Consider the following 24,000-nt stretch of genomic DNA (forward strand, 5'->3'; position numbering starts at 1 on the left):
TAGTCTTGCCTGGGGGTGTGATTTAGGTAGAAGTTAGTGTCCGTACTTAATTTTAATTGTGCCTGCCCTGCTTGTGGTGGATTGGGAGCATTTCGTTGCTGCTGGTGGCGAAGTGATGCTTCACTGGGGACTCCTGAACTCCGTGAGGCTTCTTGAGGTGATGGTTGTGTCTGTCCTGTGCATAGATAAGGTCACGGTTTACGGCGGTAACATAGCCGGTCTTTTCCCTCTCGATTTAGGTCACCAGCTCCCAGGTTCTCCTCCAGCCTTGTGACTGATGGAACACGGTGTTTTTCTCGCTGCTGGTGAGAAAGGGGTGTTTGCATAGGAGATTTGCTCAGTACCTTGCTGTGCTGTGTAAGCAAAGAATCCTTCTATCAATTCGTACAAGAACTAACCCTGCCTCTTTAAAGGTCACTTCTGTCTCAGTCAGCTTTTAAAGTTCAAGAGGAAATAAACTGCTTAGAGTTGGCATTTTTCAAGTCAAGTGTCAACTTTCCAAGCCCCCAGGCCAGGGAATGTGGAGGAAGGAGAGATTAATAAGTGAGCTGCTTGCTTGTTACAGTGATTGTGTAGAAACATTCCTTTTTTCTTTCTTCTTTATGAGGCTTTGGAATGAAATCGAACTTTGTTGAAATATCTCACTTTCTCCTTTTCACTTTGCAATGCAGAAGTATCCAAAGCTCTTTAGGAGTGCTTCTTTTCTTCTTAGTCCACTGACAGCAAGCAGAGAGTTTGTCAGCTCCGGTGAAGTAGGACACAAGGAACATTTTATGACAATGCCAATACCTCCAAGCTCTTTTAACCACAGAATCTTATTATCCACTGAGAATAAAATGCACTTTTGGAAAGTAGCTGAAGGGTGAAGTCTCCAAGCAGGTGCTTGCCCTTAACTGCATTGACGCCTTTTCCCATGCAGGAGACGGTGGATCGATAAGGAAATAAACAGGAAGAATAGGCTGTATTAATCAGGTACGATGGGGGCAGCAGGGGAGGTGATAATGGAAGACAGTTGGCACCTGAAGGGCATGCTGAGCGTAGACAAGCTATTGGCTGCCAAAGTGCCTGTATTGAATGTGGGAGGCGCAGGCTGCGGCGGTACCAGCGCTGCTAATTGCGATGGTGGGTAGCTCCAGAGAGAGGAGCTGTGCTTCCTGCTCGCCGTGTAGTGCTGAGTTCTGGCTGTGGCAGTTTCGTCCTTGTGGATCGGTTTTACTGGGCTGTATGTGGGCATGTTGCAGGTTTCCTGGCTTCTGCGTTCATGCCCAGTCCGTGATGTGGATGAGCCTAAAAACGCCACCTTTCCTTCAGAGTGGTGGTTGCGAAAATAAACACAGCAGCAATGTTATCTGTTTTTGCTTTGCTTTCAAACAAACAAACCAAAAAACTAGAAAAACAACAACAAAAAACTACAGTAAATACTATTTTTTAAAGTGATAGATAAATCATCCTTCCCAAGTATCTCTTTAAGGACATATAACTGAAAAATAACCTTGTTCTGGTTGGTGCAGTTACGAATTAGCGTAGGAATGCTCTGCCTGCCCATCATGTTGTGAAAAATGGTGGTGATGGTGTATGAAGGGCTGCATTTCCAAATAGCTTTAAAAAAAAATGAATAATTTTCTGTTCTTCTCTACATGCAGGTGGCCACTTGATGCAAAATCACATATGGCGTTATTTTTTATTCTCTTTGGGTTTTTATGTAGTTTATGTTTGGTTTCTCTAGCTACGTTTTTTTTTTTTTTTTTTTAAAGAAGAGCTCTTGGAAAAATTTGGATCTTTGAAACTTTTCCTTGGTGGTCCTGCTTGCTGTTGTCCCCTGAGATCTCGGGAAGGGAGTGTTGTGTGTCCGTTAGCCTGAGAGAGTAACATCGTGGCCGACTTGGAGCTGGTGGCTGTGTCCTGCGGTGGCCTTTGGCCTGCAGCGTGGCACGGAGGGAGTAAAGCAGTTCTGTAGAGATTGCCCTATCATTTCCAATGGCTGAGAAAGCCCGAACGCAAATATGATAGACAGATACAGCCTTAATTCCTTGGTACGAGGAGCTTTTTGGCAATTCTTGAATACTCTTTTCAATGGGAAGCTTGTGGCAGCACACACTGATCAGGCAGACTGCTTGCTGCCATAGCCACGAGCTGGCAAACTGCATCTGTGAGAAAAGATTTTTTTTTTTTCTTCAGCTACTAATTTATAGTTTGGAAATTGAATATGACTCATGTATGAAAGAGATGAGATGACTGCATAGTCACCCAGGAAAATTCAATAAAAAAAGTGTACCAGAGTAAAATTTAAGCTAGATGAGATGTGCTGGTGTGCATTCAAAGTAAACAAACCCTCCCCCTACCTCTCTTCCCCAAATTTGCAATTAGAACAAAGATCCGCCTGAACCGGTGCCAAAAGCTTTGAGAAAGTCAAATAAAAGAGCAAATGGAGAGTGATACTTCTCACATTTTTCCACAGTTTGAAGTCTAAGGATTTCTTGAGCCAAAGGTGATACCTTTTAGTAGCTAATAGCCCATGATGAATTTGCCTCCGTTAATTTGTTTAGTTCTTCTATTGAAAGAGGCAGCGAACAATAGCTCCTCATTCACCTCCTGCCACTCATGATTTTGCAGACTCATGATTGTTTTCATTCTTCTCAGACAGCTGTAGCAGAATATAGTGCAGCTAAATATCTGATTTTCTGCTTCAAATCAGTTTTTCCTAGTTGTGGAGCACCGGACAGATACCATCTGACAGCGGTGTGAGGGCTTGGGCAGTGTTTATCAGGGCTGGTCTTCACTGCTCCCCAGGAAGTGGAGAGGGCAGAAGGGATGCCCGTGGGGTGAAGTGGGTTTTACAAGGCAGGAAGGGGAACAAGAATGGTGGCAGCGTTAGAAACCTGTGCCGCAGTTACTGTGGGCTGGGAACTTGGGGAGCAAGCAGAGCAGAACCGCCCCTGGTGTGCCCAGAGGTTCTGGCAGATGTCACCCCGCATGGGAATGGCACAGCACTTGGCATTGCTCTGTATTAAGCAGGTAACAGTCGAAAACAGCAGCAGTATCCCACTAGGCTGCTCTTTAAATGTGTGATAATTTTGCTACAGAGCGACTCCCGTGAAGGTGGGGCAAAGGCTGAGCTTCTTCCACATCCCAGGAGAGAGAGAAATGAGTGCTGAGTCAACCACAGTGCCCCCAAAAGTCTCATGGCGCAGGAAACTGAGGCAGCTTAGCACCCGGCCTGCGCTCATGCAAGGCGAATTATTGGCTGCTGTGTGATTTCAGTGGTGGTGTTTGGCTTGGAAAGGAAGAGGGGAGGTCTGTGGCCTTCAAGGTACATGGACCAAGTGCTCCGGATGCGGATGCCGTGGTGTGAGCTGTTACAAACCCTGCTGATACACAAGGGCTGCTTTTGCATTTTAATGCAGTGTAAGGCTGGTGGGTTAAATGCACCGTTGAGTGCTTTGTACCCATGCTCAGATGTGTTCATCACAGCACTCAGAAGGTGAGTTATGGTGCTGCACTGGTGAGGGCAGAAACTTTACATGCTGTACCTGCTGAGTCCACACTGGACTACCATCTCTTCCCTATAATGGCTTCTAACCCCAAAATATTGAACCTTTTATGCTCATCTAATGATTTTGCAACATGAACTTCTGCATAAAGACTATCTAGTTGTCCACCTGACTGGTTTCTGTATGAAGAATTCATTGCAAAGAGATTGCGTAGCATGTAGCATTGTTTTATTAAACATTTAAAAATATTGATGCAGGAGAATTGATGTAACAGAGCTCTAAATTTAGTTGTTCTGACAGTTCGTCTTTCCACAGTGACAGCTTTATTCCTGTTTAAAGGTGCATTGAGCTAATTTGGGGGAAGGAAATCAGAGGGAAGTAGGTCTCTGTGCCCTGCAGATCGGTTGTAACAGTGTCAGCAGTCTAGTGGAAGATTCAAATAGTGCTCTGCGTTTCTGGGTGGTAATAGGGCAAACAAAGACCCAAAGAATGTTTTAGGAATAAGGCTAGCAGAACTTGACTAAATGGGAAATGGCTGCCTGGAAGGCAACAGCAGGGTTGCAAGGTGAAGCTCTCGGAGGGTAGGAGGTGTCAGGATTAGTCGCCTGGCACATCCTAGTCTAGCTTCCTGTGAATGTGCCATGCAGGATTCCTGTTGCACTTGGCAGGGATGGTGAATTATGTTGACTTAATGAGCAAATATTGTGAATTTCTACAGAAAAAAAAATACAATTTTTTTTAGTTATTTCTTATGTTAGCTCTGCTATAGCAGATGCAAACCGAGGAGGAACCGTAGGCTTATTCTGAGGATGCCATTCTGGAATATTTAGAAATTGTCCTTTAAAACACTTAGCATTACCCAAGACTTCATGTTATGAGTAGCTGCTCTTGATTTCAGCAGTGTTGTCAGTGCCCAGCACTCGAGCTCAGCGTTAGGAGTGACCCAATGACTAAGCCAAGGACTACCTTTGAAAAGCTCCCAGTATCAGCCAGGAGCTCTGGCGTAGGCGAGGACTGGAACCATTTTTTTTTTTTGGGAGACTTTTCTGATGCCTTAATGTGAGACCATTCTCTTTAAGCAATTTCTGTGCTTCGTTAATCTTCCAAATTCTGCAGGAAATGAGGCAGAGATCCTGCTGAAAACAGACGCCGTTAGCAGAGGGTCCTGGTTTGTTTTGAGAGCCTGGTAGAGAAGATCACACATTACCACATCATGTTTCTGCCCAAGGACAGGTTGGTGCTTGGAAGAGTCATGACTACAGGTCAGGTTATTTGGTCATGGAGTTTCTAAGACCTTTGCAGGCTCAGTATGCTCCCAATACAATAATTAGCAGGTCTTTTTACAGAGCTATGCTTAATGTAGCTTGTATCATGCTAGACTGCTTTGATGTAAGTTGAGTCAAAGCAAGTGGGAGGCAGAAAAGAGATGAAGTTAAATTGGTGCGGGCGAGAAGGAAAGGCCAAGAACAGCAGTCTGTCGGAGCAGTCATTGCAGATAGCTAAGTGGTTTGTCAGCCCTTCCTTTCCTTTTATCTGCTCTGATGTCCCGTGGGTAAGTGCTGGGAGTAATACTTAATTCTTTGGGTTTATTTGTTGTCAACAAGTATCTGTTATGAATTCCCTCGTGAGTCCCCGTGAAAACCTGACAGGTTTTGATCACCTAACACGGACAGGTTGTCGCTGACATAAGCTTGCTGCTGAAATGCTGAGCTGTAGCTTTGGATTTTTTGGAGGCTTATGGTGGAGGTCCCCCACTGAATTGCTCTGCGAGAAATATTTTAGACAATTTTGCTTCTGTAAATTTATTCAGGTATTTAAAATTCATATATATGGAAAAAGTTGTGTCCGAACAGTAATATACTATGCTCATTTCACTGTGGAGTACGGTAATGCACACTAGAAATGAGGTCTCATTGGGAAAGGTCATTTGAAACAGATCTGTAGAACCTTCACGAAGCTGTAGATGAGTCACGAGTCTGCGAGGTCTCACTTGTTATGTTGCAATGGAGAGTTTAATGTTTAGTTTTTCTCATCTAAGTGCTTTCATCTTCTTTATTTTATTAAGATAAGCTATTATCTAACTGTCAAGAGCCTAGAATTTCAGCATATTTGTTTGCTGACAAGTTGGTTCAGCACAACTGTTCTCCTACTCACTTCATTCCCTACTTCAAGCAAATTTTCCTTTTTTCACTCCTCGTTATTAATCCTTTTCCTTTATCCTTTACAGCTCCTCAGCTCTCATGCTGCCTGTTCCCAGATGACTTTTCCGCTCTCATGATAAGTGTTAGTTTGAATGTGTAGCAGAAATCTGAAATATTCTTAGTTACTCTTGGTGTTTATGCCACCAGTTGTCTGTGCTGTGTTGCTGTGCTTCGCACCAGAGCTGTAGGGTCGGGCTCGTGACTTGACAGCTTGCTGGGAGGGAGAATGCTTACCAAATGTAGAGCTCTTAGAGGAGAATTTTTACAATGCACATAATACTGAATTGGATTGAGAAGATAACTGTGCCATGCATTCGTCTCACTTTTGACAGTGCAACAAATTGAAATCCTTCAGACAGTTACATCTGGGGGTGAGCAGGGTTGGTGGGGAAGCACAGATACAGATCTGTGTCGTGAGGGAGAAGCAGAAAAAGACTAGTACAAAAAAGAAGTTTTGACTTTTTTCATCATATTTAGGCACGGATACGAGTTCCTCCAGCCCACAAGAGTGTGATTATGGATCGGTAACTGATGGGGCCAACTGCATTATTCATTATGGTTCAGATTGAAATGAAATCATGGAGGGCAATTTTCTATCTCACACTTCAAGGTCAGATGAGAGTATTTATTATTCCCTCTCTGTTTATCTGTGGATGCAAATTGAATTTGGTGATTCAAATTGATGAAATGTTAGAAATATAAAACTCATCAGAGCTGACACGGAGAGAAATTACTGGGTAGAGCTGGCCAGTGACTTCACCATCCCATGTACAGGCCTCTCCTTTGATTAGTAATTATTTCAATCTTTGGGTTTTCTCATTCGCAGTTTTGTTTCAGTTGTTGTGATTTTTGTTTTCAAAGAAAAAAGTGTAATAACACTTTGAAGCATTTAGAATTTGAATTAGATGATGTAAATAAAGCCAGCTGCAGAGAGGATATTTGGATCCTGGCTGGAGAAAAGGTTTTCTTTCAAAATTCTTCCTCGGTATTTTTGTTTGTCAGGAGAGGGAGGAAAAACAAACAGTTCCTTTCTCCAGTATTTTGCTCCTTTTCATTCCTAGTGCTTCAGGGACTGCGCTGGATGCTCACAGCTGGCGTGGGGCCTGACGGGAAGGGATCGGGCATTGCCATCCTTTGGTGCTGAAGCTCCGTGTGTTTCCCTGTTGGCGGGTGGCCCACGAGCTGACCTTCATCACCACTCAGAGCTGTCACAACAGCAAAAAGTTGAACCTGCAAAGGGACCAAATGAGCACGGCTGTCCTATTGAAATAATTGGAACAGAGCTATTCTGTTCACCATTCACCAGAACACATTTTAAACAATTTAATGAACGTCTTTGCTCAGTTTGATGTATCAGTCTGTTGTCATAAGGCATTGTCATCACATGTTTCCAGCTCTCTGCAGTGTTGGAAAGGCACTTTTTAGACTTGTAAGGTGGGGATTATTCTTGTCTCAGAGTGGGAGTGGAAAATCCTTATCAGTGAATGCTCTTTAAAAACAGGCAGTCCTCTGTAATTGCCAAATGCCACATGCAAACTTATGGTGCAGAGACGGATGATGCATGTTGGGCAGGCTGTCTGCTGTGCTAATAATTGTACAGGACTGTTGTTTTTAACTCCTGCTTTTTTAATTCCTTCCACTTCGTTAAGGATGCTTAGTATGTGCTTCTCCACCGAGCACTGCAAATAAAAGAGTAAGTTGGGGTCAGGATGCAAATGTTTCCAATTTGTTGTTGATTTGGAACAAGAGCAATGAGGATTTAGACATAGCAGAAGCCCTTAATAGGTTTGTGTACATAAGCTGCTACAGATCACTTGTGTATTCAACTCTGTTTGATTTTTTGCTGCAGCCACTTTTACGGAAGATGGCAATGTTATCAAGTTACGAAGCATACGACAAGCAGCGTGGCTTCAGTGGTTTTAAAATATCAGTAAAAGTTTTATTCACCAAATAAATGTCTTTAATAGAAGCTTTGGCGTTATGGACACTCCAGGTGTAGAGGCTTAGAAGGACTCTCATGCCTGTAGTTATCTCACTCTTGAAAGATTTTGCTTTCCAGAACTCAGTGATGTATGTATTTGACAAACTATTCATTCTTCAAATTAAAATCAAAACAAGCCAGAGAAGTCTCTTATTTATTGTTAAATTAAGACATTGCTTTTGCTCTCATCTAGCTGGTGGATGTAGAAAGCATGTTGATTAGCGTGACAGTAAATCTCACGCTGCGTGCTTGATTAAATACCTGCTAAGCTAGAGCCACCCTGGCCTCTGCACTTTGGTGATGTTCCTGTGGTTGGCTCCGTTGGGCTGTTGCAGTCAGCAAAGCTGGCCCCGCGCTGAGAGCAAGGAGAGGGTGCCTGATGTGAATTTCTTTCAGTAAATCCTACCTCCTGTCACTCAATTAAGGCCCCTGGATCACTGCCGGGACATAAAATTTGTCTTATTTCTGTTGTCTAACTGTTCACTTTGAGGGAACTGAATTTTGGTGCCTGATATTTATACCCCTGCTTAGGGAGTAAAGTTAAATACTGTCTCAATGGCAAAACGTTGTGTACCAATGAAGCTCCAAACATCTGTCTGCTTCTTACCCGTTTCATCTGTCCTTATTATAAATTCAGTATGATTCAGGACTTCCTTGTATGTAGAGCAGCATCATGATATATAGACCATTTATTTTTGAATGATTTTTGATTTATGGAAGCCTGATGAGGGTGAGATGTATAAAGGTCTTGGAGAAAGCACGAAGTCCAAGAGAAAGTTTGCAAATGTTAGCTGAAGACTTGGGAAAAATAGATGTCAAAAACAAGGCTGTTTTTTTCTACTGACTTTTCTATGGACTCTGTTTCATGTAATATTTTCTGTAACAGTATTTCATACGGCTCTAAATAAGACACGGTTAAAGCTTTGAATGAAATACAGTTCATGTGTTAACTTCCCCTAAAGGTGTTAATATTTTGTATCATTGCTCCTCCTGAAGGTGGTAACCCCCTAGCAGCTAACAGAAATACCAGCCGGCACGGTTCCCACTCGTGCACACCGCAGCAATAGCGCAGGGCAAGCAGGGGATGGATCCAGCTGCTTCAGTGTGCTCTGTTCAGCACGTGCACGAGAAAGAAAGCAGAGTAAGATGCCAAAAAATCTTATTTTAACAAAAGTTAAAACCTTTGACTTTTAAGCTGAAATACTTGTACCACAAAAACCATCTCTTCTTGCTGTTTTTTCTTGTTTACCTGCCTTAAATTTGTTGGTTGGCAATTCTGTTTGGCAGCAGTGCTCTGAGAGCTGTCCCCGTCTTTTCAGCAATGTTTTACAATGGGTTAATTTTTTCCTTTTAATGTAAGATGAAAAAATGTTTACTTTGCCGAACCCCAAATTTCTTTTCTTTGTGTATTTATGCCTTCATGTTGGTTTTTAAAACACAGAGAGGAGAACTAAAAAGGAAAACAAGGTTTTTATTCAACATCGCTAAGTTTCCAGTGTGGTGTATGTCCCTGTCCGTACTGTCTGTCGATGCATCGCACAGGATGCAAGTTGTCAGGGCTCAGGAATGGGTGTAGTTCTCTTCCTCCAAATGTCTTCTGCAAAACAATTTCCCTTGCTCCTTTTTGCCTCATTAGCTTGTGCACTAACCTTTTTATTTTGGACTGTGTTATGAAGATGTTGATAGTTGCAGTACGCTTCTTTTTGCTGTTATAGATGTGCAATAGCACTGTCACTGCTTTCCCTCTGTGCTTCCTCAATGTTCTTCCCATCCGTGCTCTCTGTTTTTCAGCGTGTTCCCTTTGATGCGATTCTCGTTTCTGACAGTTGTCCCTGCTGTGTGCAAATGTCTCATCTTTTCCTGAGCTGCAACACGACCCAGAGTGTGGTGCTCCTCTAATTGTCTCTGTGCCGCTATGGACTTCTGGTTTTCCTCCCAGGTTGACGTACAGACGGCTTCTGGCGTTCTGTTTGCTTTTCCTGCTACTTTTTGGGTATCTGTGAGGTGGTAAGTTGGTTACTGAAAGAGCAGAACAATTAAAATAATGTTCCTTGGATCACGGAGGAGGAGCTGTGAGCTGCCCTTGTAATTTTTCTCAAAGCAAATTACTAAAATGTATCTTACAGCTTCAGTGTTTGCTGTCTGCCGTCATTGTTCTCCGTCTTTCAAAGAACATTCTGGAAAATGAAGTTTTATCATTAAGATTACATTAAAGTAGATTACAGAAGAGAAGAGCGAAATATGAAGAGTCTCAAGAGCTCAGAACAGAAAGATGTTGGCATCTTATTCACTAGGATGTGGAACAAGGAGCATTAATAGGCTGATAAAGAGAAATGACTTTTTCTCTTTAAGGCTTAAAAGGTTTGCTTTGAACTTGCAAAAATGCCGGTTCTCCAAGCTTATGTTGAATGGAGAACTTTGGGCTTATTTTAGTTTTTTTAAATGTTTGGTTTGAGCGAGCGTTTACTTTTGATAAGCCATAGATGTCATCAGTGTGGAAGATGAACGCCCATTTCTAACCTGAATGGTGTTTGCTGCTGGGTTCCTACTTTCAAGTCCTGTTTTTTGTCACCGAGGAATATAACTTTCTTTTTTTTCTTTTTTTTCTTTTCTTCCTTTTCTTTCATTTCTTCCTTTCTCTTTTTTTATTCTCTATTTTTTAATAGAGATGGTTTATGTAGTATTTGGCGCAGTTTCCGCTGGAAGAATTATCAATCTGTCCTAAGAGAGGAAGAAAGGATCTCAATAATTTGCTTTGGCATGGTGTGGAGAGTTGTAAGGAAGTTGAATTTCACACTTCTTATATCAAGGAAACCTTTGGTAACAGAGTCAGTTCAGAGAGTTTAAGTATTGTCACTGCTTTCATAGACATCTCTGGCATTTAAATTTTATCTACATTAACATCACGTTTGAGCTGAGGCTGAAATACAGAAGATGTTTTTTTTCTATGTGCTGTGCAATGGCTGAGGAAATTACCCGTTTGTCTCCCTTTGCTTAGCTTTTCTCGTGTATTAAAACAATCATCTTCCAAGCTAGTTCGAGAAGAACGTGACTGAACGCGTGTGCTATCTGTTAGATGTGAATTTCAAATATTATTCATTATTTCGAGAAGGAAACCTAACATATATCTCACTTTTTCTGAATGTCAGCGCAGTCATAATCCATCAGTTCACTCAGCATTTATAGAAATAGGTCACAATACTGGGAGATTAGGAAAAAAGGTTTCTCTGTTGTCCTATCAAAATGTTTTGCAATAATCAAATGCGAGATTCTATCTGTTCTGTAATATTTAATCTTATGTTTGCATTTTATCTTCTGTTTTGACTAAGCAGGACTGTTTCTTTGATAGAATGAATAATATTTGCAGTGTGATTTCTGTGGCTTGATTCAATTTGTTATAACAGTTGTTGGGGTTGTGCGCTTATATTTACCCTATGCATAAAAAAAAGTAATCTTGCTGAATAAGCTCTAATGGGTCTTAAGGCAGTGGTTGGAGTTACCCGTCCCCACCCAGCCTTTCTGCCCCATGTCAGACACCGACCTGTTGCAAACTCAGCAGGTTGGCCCATGTGCTTGGGCTGATTGAGTCTAAATTCTGGCTTAGAACCAGATCCCAAGGAAAGGGAGTGAGTGTTTTAAGCTTAGGATTTGGGGAGGCACAGTGTGATGAATCTTCCCGTTACATCTTCACGTGTCACCCAGGTTGTGTCTGCCTGCTGGAACTTAGGGTCAGCCTGAATTGCCCCTGAAGCATTGTTTAAGGTGTAGGATGCTGTTCTGTACTTGGCTTCTAGGAAACTTTTTAATATAGATTAATTTTGTATATGTCAAGAATTGAATTATTTTAGCATGTGGAACTTTTGCATTGTTGAATAAGAAAAGGTTCGGTCTTGCTGTTGAGTATCCACAAGAATGAATTTGAGATGTTTGCTGAGGCTGTGGTGGGTGAGGGAGCACCCAGTGCACGGCTGCTTCATGTTCCGTCTCCAGAGATAATGTTCTTGGGCACAGGTTCCCTTTTGAACTGATCAATTACACCAGAACCAAGGAAGTAATGGTACCCAGGTAATTAAATTATCTATTTTCAAATGCAGATTTAGTCTTGTTGAACTTTCCCACCAGAATACAACAAGGAAGAGTCAATTTCACAGTCCCTGATCGTTAAATTGGTCTCTGAATGTTTCCAAATTGAACTGGAGTTTTAAACAGTTTTCTCATTCACCTTGTGTTTTAAAATGCGTGTTTGTCTTCAAGAAGGATGCCGAGGCTGGGGAATAGCTGCTTGGGGATTCTGGAGAATTCCTCCATAAATTTCTCAGGTACAACTTGGTGACCTGGCAGTGCAGGATGTACTTTAAATTAAGCTAAGAGAGTCTTTTAAAGCAGCGGTCCCTTTCAGATTTATCTAAGCAGTACCTTAAAATGATGGGGAACCAAGCTCTTCTGGCTCAATTGAGAGTCATGTCCACATTGCAAGCTACATGCTAACTGCCTGGCCTTGGAAAACATTTCTCTTCCAATATAGGTTGCTGGCAAGAGCAATGTGCAGGTGGTGGCTATAATTACTAGCTGAATATTATCTTTCTGTCAAAACAGATCACATTAAACCTCAGTTTTACTTCTACTTTGTTTGGAGAGGAAAAAAAAAAGTAAAAGATGCAGTGGAAACCGAGCTCTTACGTTGTTTGTTGAAAATGAGCCATCTTTTCAAAGGCAAACTGATTGATTTTGAAATAGATATGCAATTATTTAAATGCCTAGTATATGTGAGATTCCAGTGATTTTTTGTGCTGAACAAGAAGGCTGACACGGGAATGGGGGTTCTTTCATAGCTTTTTCTGAGAAAAGCTGATGAGACTGCAGCTCCTCAAGATTCCAGCGGTGCAGATGTACAATGCAATGGCAGCAGCCCCAGTGGCCTGGTGTTGTGGTCATGCTTCTCCTCTCGGGTTTTTCTGATCAATTTGACTAAGAGGCGGTGATCAAGTTTTCACAGGTCTGTGTTATCTTTCCTAGTGCCCGAACACTGGAGAAGGCCCGGCAGCAGCTACAGGAAGAAATATTGCAGATTCAGAGCCAGCTCTTGGAAGAGAAGAAGAAGCGCGAGCAGCACGAAGCGCTGGTCAGACGGCTGCAGAAACGTGTATTGCTGCTCACCAAGGTGAGGGTCTGGAAAATGTCTAGAAAAGTACATGTCCTTATTTCTTTCCGGTGAGGGTCTAGATAATGTCTGAAAAAGCATGTGCCCTTATCTCTTTCCTCCAGGTGCAGCCCTTGTTGTTTCTTCTTTGTACCCCTCAGTAACTTGTACTGCAAAGTTGCTCTGGGGTCTTTGCATAGCTGATGCTGTGAAAGAGATGCGACACTTGTCCTCTGGACTGCAATGGAATTAAATTACTAGTACATTGTAGGGCCTTGCCAGTGTGCCCCTCTGTCAGGGCTCCTGCTGCATTGGCAATACATGGCTTAGTCTCGTGCCTGACACTTGTGCGAGAGCAGAGAATTGAATCATGTTGTCGCTGGAGTGTTTTGAGCCACTGAGGGGAATTTATAATGGCTTTTGCTGCCTCACCTCCTTTCCTGAAGAGAACGAAACGACTGCACCTTGTCAACTGTTCCTGTGGAAAAACAATTTACAGAGAGTAAGAGAATCTCCTTCCTCTTATGCTGAAAGTCTGTTCAAATATAATGGTAGGCACTAGACCAGTAAATTGAAAATACATTTTAAGATCCTTTCTATAGGATATTTCAGAGAAGTCTGTATTATCCTATATCAGGTATGCTTCCATGATGGAAATTCTATACAATAATTTTGAAGTCTGTAGAGCATTGAAAAATGTTATATTAAATTTTGAGGGAGCTCTTGCCCCAAAGGGAATAATAATTCTCTCCAGTCGGTGTGATATGTTTTTCACTTTCCAAAAATATTCCTTACAAAACTTCACTCATCTTAAGCAATCTTCCTGATATCATGAAACTGCTCACGTTAAGTAAGCTTATGTGTGTGCATAAGGTCAGAATCGAGCAGTTAGGGTGAGAGAGAGGAAGCCAGGCATGTCACTGTGTATAGGGAGGAAAGATACTATTATGGGAGTATCTGAGCAAGAGAGAAGGGACCTCATATTGCTAGTGCTTTAGGCTTTAATTTTCAGTGCCAACTAAAGCATTTTGATCAGTTTTAATTGGTCTACACCCAGTTCTGTGTAATTCTGTGTCAGTTTTGGGCCAAGGAGGCTGTGATTTATGGTAAGCAGGGCTTCTTGGAGCATGAAGCAACCATTTTACAAGAGGATATTTTTTCAGACCTTCCGACTGCAGAATTTGATGCCATGAATAGTTATGCAAGTGAGAAGGGAAAAATGACAGCAGTTCTTTCTCCTTTGCACTAAGGGAAGCTCTGCAATTTGAGTGGATGGACCAAACCCTCTCCATGGAAAATAAAAAGGCGTTTCATCTCCTCAGCAGCCTCCAGCCCTCCATGTTGTAGTCTGATAATGCCATGGCTGGATATGACACAGGTGAATGCTGAAGCTGATAAAAGCTTTCCTTTACAACCTTCTCAGCTGTCTAGCATTGCACTGGGCTGCTCAGCTTGAAGGGAATTTCTCAGGTGGCTTCTAAAATATTCCCTTTAACTTATTTTGAGTCCTCAGCAGAAACATGCTTTGTTGTAGAACACAAAACATCGTTACATTTCTTTAAATACGGGCCAAAAAGACAACAGTACTTTGTCATATGAGGGAGGACTCTAATTTATAAAGAAAGACAAAGCCCTTGATTTGTTTGCTGTCCTTGTCACCTTCCCCATGAAGAGGAATAGAGGAAAAGTTGGAAGTGTCCTTCAACAGACCATGGCAAATAAACTTGTGTTTTGACAGTGGAAGTTTTCAGTGTGCTGAATGATTCCTCAACTGACCTGTTTTAAAGGAATAAAAGCTTTGCTGTTGTCTGAAAATTTATATTCCATCCAGGGAATGCTCGAGGTCCTTTGTGAAGAAGTACATGCATTATGGTACTTGGGCAATCTCCTCTTGGCACTGCGTCTCCCACTAGTTGCACTCTCATACAAAATCAGAAGAAGGAATATCATTTAATTAAAAAAGTATGATATTGTGATTTAAAATGAGATTGAGCAAGTATATTGTCTGTTAAAAATAATTATTTTACATTGAAAGCATATCACCTAGAATGGTATTTAATCATCTAATTAGTGGCATCAGTACTACAGTGTGCTTCTATGTAATTTGAGAATGGAAAAGATGAGCTTTCTTTATTGAATCTTTGTCTTGTTAAACAGGACTGTGAAAATCTAATTTGGGGGAGACTATTATATATATGTGATTGAATTGCTATTGTTTCTGACACTGATTTTTGCATTTGTGTATATCTGACCCTCTGGTAGGGCAATGAATCTGTTCCTGTATGCTGAGCAAATAAGGTCTGAAAGACATCAGACATATTTAACAGTGCAAGTTGAATGCAGTAACAGCTATCTGTTCTTTGGGATCAAATTGTAACGTGGAAGTCTTAGGTCTAGAATACATTTTCAAAGATCAGTAGAAACTGATAAGCTGTTCTTCATTCGATAACAGCAATACCTAGTATTTTAGTAATAAACATGCTCCCTTCAGGTGGCACTTGCTTTGCTGATCTGATTCCTTCTTGGCTTACTTTTATGGCTATTGAATATTATCTCCATATTCAAGCAATTTTTTTTGGCTTTCATGGATTGCCTGTCCTGTTTAGTCTTGTTCATTTTCTACTTGCCACAGTCTCTGTTTTACTTGGTTGCTCTTGTATTTCCATTTCAGTGCATTTAACTTCTCCCTCCATTGCTTGCTTCCTTGCCTCATTTGCTTCTTTTGGGCTTCCTTGACCTTACTTGGGCCTTTCCACTTGGTTTACTGTTTGCAATAGGCACAGTTGTCAATCTAGGATACTTCTATGACTCTTTACAAATCTTTCTTCCTTGGCAGACTTGAGGAACAGCATTCTCTTTGACATACTTGTGCAGTGGTCTAGCCCAATTAATTCCACCTCTGACAGTGGACGGGGGCAGGAAGTGTATCCTCATTATTATTGTTGACAAACTGCTGTTCAGAACGTGTTAGTTGATGACTTTCTCCCGTATGTCTTGTAAGTCAGAGCGGTACTTGAAGTTTTCTGATATGCATGTTTTCAGTGAAATAAGAGTCTCTTGGACACCTGAGAGCTTTTCAGACATTGATGGCTTGAAGGTATTTGCTGGAGTGTCAATCTGTTCACTTAGGGTAATGAAAAAGAAATTAATGTTTGAAGGGATGTATTTACTCACTCTGTTTGACATCCACCTGGCTAGGTTTGCTATCTGTTGTGCTGTCTTTTTGCTTTGGTTTTGCTCAGTTTTAGAGAAACCTTTTATCTTTGCTTTATGATACAAGGTGTTTTCAACACAGCAGTGCTGGGAGGTATCTGAAGTGCTGGGGGAAGACCTGGTCTCTCTCTGTCCTTTTCCTGTTTGATCTACCCCTATATTGGCTTTGAATGTTGTGTTTGCCTACAGTTCTGTATTTGACTTTGTGTTGTCCGTAAGCTTGTATTTCTCTTTTCTGAAAGCTTTCCACACAACTCATGGTCTTTATGAAGTGGGCTTATTAATAGCAGGCAATTCTGCTATTGAATGACTAAAATTTGAATCTCTTGGGTAATTTTCTGTGACACGTAAGTCTCCCAGAATGAAAATCCCTTTCTGAAAATCCTTGTTTGAGTTCAAGTAGCTCGTTGAGCCTGTGTTTAACAAAACCAAAGCTCTGCTCTCTTTGTTCCTGGAGGGCAGCTTTCAAGGGGCACAAATGGACCTTTATGGACCAGCGATAAAAGCATGCTGAGGGGTTCCCAAAGCCCTTCAATGGAGGGTAAAAAGTTGGTTTGCATGGATCTTCATAGCATCATTGCCTCCTCCTCTCCTCACGTGATTTTTCCCTGGTCATGAGTCAGACCTGGGCTGTACCTGTCACTTGGCTGCTGTTATAGTTCAGACCTGTCAGCCTCATCTCCTGCGTCGGTGATTCCTCGGGACACTTTTTTCTTCTGAGCATGCCAGAGCGCGTGTGTCAGGTTTGACCCGAGCCCAAACGCCCTGCTTGGTTGCAGCTGGTGCCTGATCCTGTGCGGGAGGCTCGTGCCTCTTTGCATGCACAAGCACTCCAAACATGAAGTGCAATTTCAGTTACTTCTTGTAACATCCCAAATGAGCCCAATTTGCTTCTCAAATTGTAGACTTTGTGAACGTACACTGTCCTAATTGCATCCCTTGCTCTCATGAGAGGCGTAATGCAGCAAATGAATTAATCTGATTGTGCTGCATGTTGTTGTTTTGCCTTGTTTGTTTCCGGTCTGCGCATTTGTCTGCCTTCGGGTGCTCCGCTACCCAGAGAAGAGGCTGAAAAATTCTGTTTTGTTTTCTGAGCATTCAAGCAGATCATATGATCTGATAGGAAATCTGTTTCGGTAGAGACATAATTCAGGCCATCACCATAAAAGTTGGAGATTAAATAATTATTGATTAACCAACTCCAGCTGACTGTTGGCACCACATGTTCCTGGAGATATCTTCGGAAGAGTCAGTACGAGCCACGTAAGTGACTCCCAGAGCTGAGAATGGCAGAGATGCATCAGAAATGGGGCTAGGTAATTAAACTGTTCATTAAGCATGGCAGATGCAGAGTTCATGACTTGATTTGCCATCTGCTTTGTTTTGTAATCAGTAAAGATTTAAAATAATGCCGTTGGTTTCGCTGCCACATTGGGCCCTGCGTTGTGATATTTCGGAGGGGGTGGATGATTTGGAAGTACAAGGAAGGATCTGGGAGTTCGGTGAAGGAGGTGAATTAACCCTTTTTCTGGGATATGTATTTATCTTTAAATATCACACACAATAGCAATAAAAACAGTCTGGTAAAAAGATGCCTTGCAATGACCTTCTTTTGGGTGTTGCACCATGTGCTCTGTGCCTAGGCAGCATGGATGGGTTTGGGACAGAACTGAACTGCTCCTCTGTGTCGTGGGCAGTATCGAATGCTTATCCCTGGCTGTTACGGTGTGATGCCTCTTCCTCCCTTTGATCCACTTCATGACTCCGTGTATATCATTTAAGCAGTGCCATTACTCGTGCAGCACCAGCTGTGCTGCCACTGTGCACGTGATCGTTATCTGCTGCCAGCCTGACCTGTGCCAGCCCTTTCCCTCTGCTCACCTTGTCTCTCCTCTGTAGGTTTTTTAGAAACCCGTGGAAGTCGTCTTCCTTTTAATGGCTGCAAATAAATATGTTTTAAATAAATTAGTCTGCTCCCTCTTGTGTGATTCCACGAGGTGAGGTTTGCCAGGTGAGGTGGTGCCTATTAGATCATCTTGCAGACTTGTAAGATGAGGGGAGACGAGACAGTCTTTGTGTTTGGAAGAGAAGAGGTGACTGGGAGTTACGGGTGGAGGGGATGATAGCAAAGGATGAGAGAAGATCATTAACTGCTGCGGGACAGGAGAGAGAGAGAGAGAGGTAATTGCTGTCTGCACAGGAAAAGGGGTTTCAGTGGGGTCTCTCCTGAACCACAATTTTTAGTATCCAGTAACACCATGAATTTCAATTCTGAGACACCTCTATTGTAGAGGGTTTTTTTTCTTCTGAGGATGAGGACTCACAGGTCAGAGATGAAGTAGAGGATTTTATGAAAAATCTCTTCCCTGTGCTAGCTGGTATTATATTGATCCTGGGTTCAGTCTAGTGCAGCGTGGTTGTTTGGCTTTGTGCTCGTGGTTTACACAAGAGTGTCTGGAGCAGTGGATAAAGCATGCGAAGTTTTGTGATGAGACAGTGGGATTCAGAGGTTTTGGCTGCTGCTGGAGATGTTTCCTGTTCAGGTTGAGGAAATATCACGTTTTGTGTTTGCTTTTGTTGGTGTCCAGCAGCCTGGTGTCTGTGTGAGATGAGGTGCCCCAGGGAAAGAGAGTTTGGGTTTAATACTAGGCTTTTTCTTTTTTTCCCCAGTATAATCCAAATTTGTTATGATTGTTTTGAGTAAGTTAATCTGCAGTGCAAGCAGGCTGTCCTGGTTTTTGAAATGCTCTGAACCAGAAGGTTGCCTGTTAGCCTCGCTGAGATTGTCTGTGGTTTAGGGTTGGTCCAAACCCACTTCTGTCTGGGTTAATTGCTATCTGCTAATGGGCCTTGCAGACTATAAAAGGCAGACAGAGGCCTGTGTTTGTAGAATATATAATTCATTCAGATGAAAATCCTGCTCTGCTTTGAAAACTACCCTTGGACTCGATCCAGATGTTGTACAGATTACAGGCCTGGTGCCCCACAGGGACTTGGGCCACGTGGTGAGCAAGGACCAGGAGCAGTTTCTGTGCTCAGAGGTCCTGCCATCTGTTCTGCTCAACTGTGGTGTCTGGATTTGCCACAGGAGGTGACAAAAAGTTGCTAAGCCAAGAGTTACTAAGTATGGAAAGGATGCTGCTGAGATAGTCCACGTTTCTGCCTTCGGATGCTTCCTGTGCCAGGAAGGGACTAAATAGGACTAAAACATTAGTCCTAATTCACCCAACAACCTTCTGGAGCTGGGGCAGCTGGCTCCCAAGTGCAGCAGCTTGGGGATAATTTGCTCCACTGCTCTTTGCCTGTAATGGGTGCTCTACAAGAAAATTCTGCAAATATTTATTCTAACAACTCTTTTTTTTTTTTAATGTCTGGCGCTGGTCTCCTTCTCCTTTCGTGATTACCTTGCTGTCTGCATCGTAAGGACCTTTAAACTGTGATCTCCCCTTCCAGATGGAACAGCTTTCTAGGATCTGTTGACTTGATTTCAAATCTCTCTAGACCTGAGTTTGAGAGTGATTTCCCCCCCTATTTTGTCTGTGCTCTGTAACTTGTCTGCTCTGGGTTTTATTTAGCTTATAACTGAGTGATCTGGCTGCAGAGGAACTTCATTTTCATGGAAGTTGCTATAGAAAATACAAATGAACAGATATCAATTGTCAGCCTGACCATAGTCTTGACCAAGTCTGCTCTGCAGCTATGGAAACAGCAGTGCTGATGGTTTCACCCTAGCTGTCTCCTGAACCAGTCATAATATTTAATGAAATGATTTCATCTCTGTTCCTGTGCTGCTTTTCTCTCTAGCATGGTGATCAGAATTCCACAATACTCTAACAGCAATTTTAGCAGAGTTTTGTACAATCACAGGCTAACTTTGTGCTGATTTATACTTGATGCTCCATTATATTCATTACAAGATCCTATTTGCATGCTTGACATTTAAAAATATTGTGTTTGGAATGTGTTATTTATTTTGAGACCTTTATTAAGCAACCCCAGTCTAAGAAGGGTTTAATTGTTACTGATAGCTAAGAGTATAATTACCTCACTAAAATATCATGACTATATTAAGCAAATGGAAATTGTCTTCCAGAATAAAGTGAGCACGAACCATTTTGCTTTGAAACAGGCTGTTCCGTGAGACCTGCTAATACCACTTGCTAATATAATTGCAGAATCTTGCTACAAAGAATAAATAAGGAGAGCTGAAATCAATATCTTTGGAGAAGAGGTTGTCTGTAATAGTTTCGAAGAAGTATGCTAAGACCATTTGGAAGGAGGAAGTGTCTTTAAAACAGAAAATGCTGCCATTTTCAAGTGAGATTTGTAGATTTCTGTAAGAGGATAAATTCGTGTTTTCTGACATGGCTCCCAGACAAGTGCATGCTTTGCTTTTGCGTGTTTTTCTTCATTTAATACTAGCTTTGTTACTTTCCCTGATTTGGTCGTATATTTACCACTCACTCTTTTTGAGTCAAATGAAGGAAATAGCAACGTTGTTGAGCTCTCACATGCTAATCCTGCTCCAGAATGGCTTTTTAAAGCCTGCAATGTTCTCTTAGTTTCTGACTTGTCTTTCTGCCTTTGGGTCCTCATCTGTTGAAGAGGTCTGAGATGACCACACTTGTTCACTGTAGGGCTGCAGATGGGGGCGGCATGGTCTGCCCCTTCCTGTGTTGCTTTCCATTGCATCCTCTCTAGTGATAATTTCTGCTCTTCATCTGATATTGGCCTAGTTCTTCACAGTAGCGGATAGATTTTCCTTTCACCGACTTTGGATATTCCACCTCTTCGTGTCCCTATACAGGTACCTGTAGGAATTTGTACCACAGAGGCATAGAAGTGGTATGCTTTGTTAGAGTAGAGATTAGGCACCTAAGGGCTTTCAACTTGGAAACAGCAAACGCTACCTTCAAATGACCAGCCTGGAGGAGGAAGATGAAATGACTCGTGGGCCTTGCTTCCCATCCGCTCTTAGAAGCATGAAAGAGCTCGTAAAAATTCTTAGCATTTCTTTTTTTGAATCAGTGCTCTGTCATTCTTTTTCTTGCCTTACGATGTATCTGATAAACCTTGGAATTATAAGAATGCAGAGTTCATTGCTGTCTTTCTATCAGATGCTTTTTGGGGTGGAGACATAAGGACTGCCTGTGTTCTTAATGTATGTTATGCCTGACGGTTTCTATTTAAACAAGGTGTTTAGAGCTTTTTCAAACTTACAACAATTCAGAACATGCAGCAAAATTAAAAGTTATGTATTAGTTTGATGTATTTCCGAAGGGCTATGGAAATACTTTTCCCCCAGAGTAGTGCCTGGATTTTGCTTTATCCTGCTGGCGCTAGATATTAGTGTTCAATGCTAAGAGGTTAGACTATGAAAATTAGAAATATACCCATAAAAGAATTTATTTGACCTTCAGTTCTCATATTTCTCTGAGAGAAAGGGCTGTATGACTTCTAAAGGTAAAATATTCAATAAAAAGAAATTAGGTTAATCCAGTGTTATGGCTGACAATTTAAACTCACCGAGGTCAGGTAATTCAAAGTTATAGTTCCCTTGATGCTTGTGCTGTAACATTTATTCCTTAGCTCCTCAACCCTGAATTATGAAGGATGCGGGGACAGATATGGCAGAGAAGCAAGTATGAAGATGGATGGGTGGAATGAGGGAGTTATTGTTGAGAGAAGTTAGGCAGAGCACGTTTTACCTCTGTGCCTGGCAAGCAAGGGAAGGGCTGACAACAAGAGGTAGCTGAGGGAGGTAGCTGGGCAAGGGCTTGTGCAGCATCCAAGGGCAGGGGTAGGGATGTAGGATTTCTGAACATCAGGCTCTAAATTATTAGCTGGAATAAGCTGCACAAAAAAGGCTTTTTGCATTCCTTTGTTCCCAAAATACTAATGGTTTGAAGGCATTAAGATCTGTGCCTCTAACAGTGGTGGTACTGCCACAAGAACTGCAGCTTTGAGTCCCTGACTTCTCTCTATTTTAATTCCGAGCCATAAAACTGGATTAACTGGGTTTGCTTCAAGTTGAATTGCTGTGGATTTTTTTAGGGGATAGGAGAGAGAGATAATTAAGTAATTGCACAGTAGCTTATTCCAACATGTGATGTGAGCCTCTGGTAAGAACAGCTGCAGTACTCAGACACCAGTCACTCAGAGCATCCTTGCAAATGAAGACCTAAAATCTCTATAAAACCGAAGGACTGTCTGGAGAATTAAGGAGTTTTGGATTGCTTCAAGCAGAGTGTCCTGAAATGCTAACTATTTTGTTCAATGCGTGTTCACATCATCTCAGGTCAAGCATTGCTTAAATTGATGAATATATTAGAAGTCAAATGAGTTTTTTTCAAAAGATCGTGGAAATGGTCTTTGACCCATGATTTGTTGCACTAAGGAGAAATGAACTGTTCCCAATTTTATGAGCACATTTGCTCGAGTAGTATTTCAGATAGAGACAACATTCTTTAATAGCAACTATAGCAAATTTGAAGAATAGGTCTAGTTTCACTTAATGAATTCTGATGTCATGAGAATATTATATTACATGTTCTCAATATATGGGAGACTTGCCATTTTTTTTTTCAGTGCTGTGTAGGACATCTAGAGCAGGAGCTGTGAAGAACCATCAACCATAAATGTACCTGTTCAGGTACAAGCAGTTTGGCACAGTGGGGTAACTGAGGCTTGCTTTTCTCTCCGTTTATATCCAGAGCCTCAGGAGTTCCCTGAAAATATCACTACCTACCTAAATATATATATATATATTTCTTAAAGCTGAGAAATTGGAAAGAGATTAATAGATAAATGAAGAATGAGCATGAGACAGGAAAAGATGAGCTTTCTACATCTAATTGATATTTAACTTTCTTCCTGTCAGGAGGAGGAGGAGAACTATTTTTGTTGAGTCGTATGATTTGTAGAGTTGTATGTGGGAAGATGCTATGGTTCCATGGGGAATCCTGGCAGCTTTTAAGTGTAGGGAAGCAGAGCCAGAGCAATGTTTGAATATGTCTGTATGTTGTCGTGTCTACATCTCTGCACTTGCCTTGGCTAGTGAAGAAAAAGGATTGTCGAAAAATGCAAGCAGATGTGTCCCTTTGCTTGCCCCTGTGCTGAGTCCCTGGGAAACGACATGTGCTTCCTCCGGCGTCACATCACTTCAGGTGACTGCTCCAGCCTGAATACTAAGGGAGCAGGGGAGTATGTCCTACGTGGTCTTCTGGTCGATATCATTCTGGGTGCCACAAGACTGTCTGCAGTGAATCGAGACAAAGTGGTTGAAGCAGAAGTCACCGAAGGGGGGAGCGTTTTTAAATTGGTCACTTTTCTGCAGATGTTTGAGAACCTTTGTGCTGAGCTCATGCTTAGCCCTTCAAACACCTGGAAGGCTGGGTTTGATATCGATGGCAAGTATTTTTCATGGGAAAATTCATGTTCTGCTTATCTGTTGTGACAGTCTAAGCTGGAAATGCAAGACCTGTTATTTTGCTGCAGCTAAATACTCTTTATTTTTTTTCCCCTTCACCCCACCCAAGATGGGAGTGCAGTCTCCTACGTTCAGTTTTCTCCACTATGGCACTCTGAGCTGCTGGGAAGATGAGTTCTGTGCATTAAAAGCACGTGGTTAAATTAAAGATACACATGAATGTGAAATAACACTTCATTCAGTATGTGCTGTGTGCTTCCACAGGGTGCGTGCAAAATGAATTAGCAATCCATTAATGTGCAGTTCTCAAAACAGTCGTGTCTGAATTAGCGTATGTCCTAATTTAACTCCTCCCCAGTTGGATGTATGCTTTTACTGCTTGTTTTTTTTCACACTGACGTAAGCTGCAGAAATTTTCTGTTTTGCACGCATAACAGTTGTTCTTCTTTGTAAATAGTATTTTCAGTTTTAGAGATAAGGAAACACTTTCTGGCTTTAAAAAATTAATTTTCTGTTGATAACGTACTACCTTTGGAGACCAACTT

At 41.8% G+C, this 24,000-nt stretch overlaps 1 protein-coding gene across 5 annotated transcripts in view; it reads left to right on the forward strand.

Moving 5' to 3' along the window:
• MAD1L1 (mitotic arrest deficient 1 like 1) overlaps nt 1-24,000 on the forward strand; it is a 353,458-nt gene that overhangs the window by 92,099 nt on the left and 237,359 nt on the right. For all 5 annotated transcript variants that reach the window (XM_083800613.1, XM_083800616.1, XM_083800615.1 and 2 more), the window contains one exon: nt 12,690-12,834. In XM_083800613.1, the coding sequence (XP_083656739.1) occupies nt 12,690-12,834 (145 nt within the window). The remainder of the gene's footprint in view (nt 1-12,689; nt 12,835-24,000) is intronic.

This window comes from Anser anser, assembly GCF_964211835.1.
Source record: "Anser anser genome assembly, chromosome: 15".
Taxonomy (NCBI): domain Eukaryota; kingdom Metazoa; phylum Chordata; class Aves; order Anseriformes; family Anatidae; genus Anser; species Anser anser.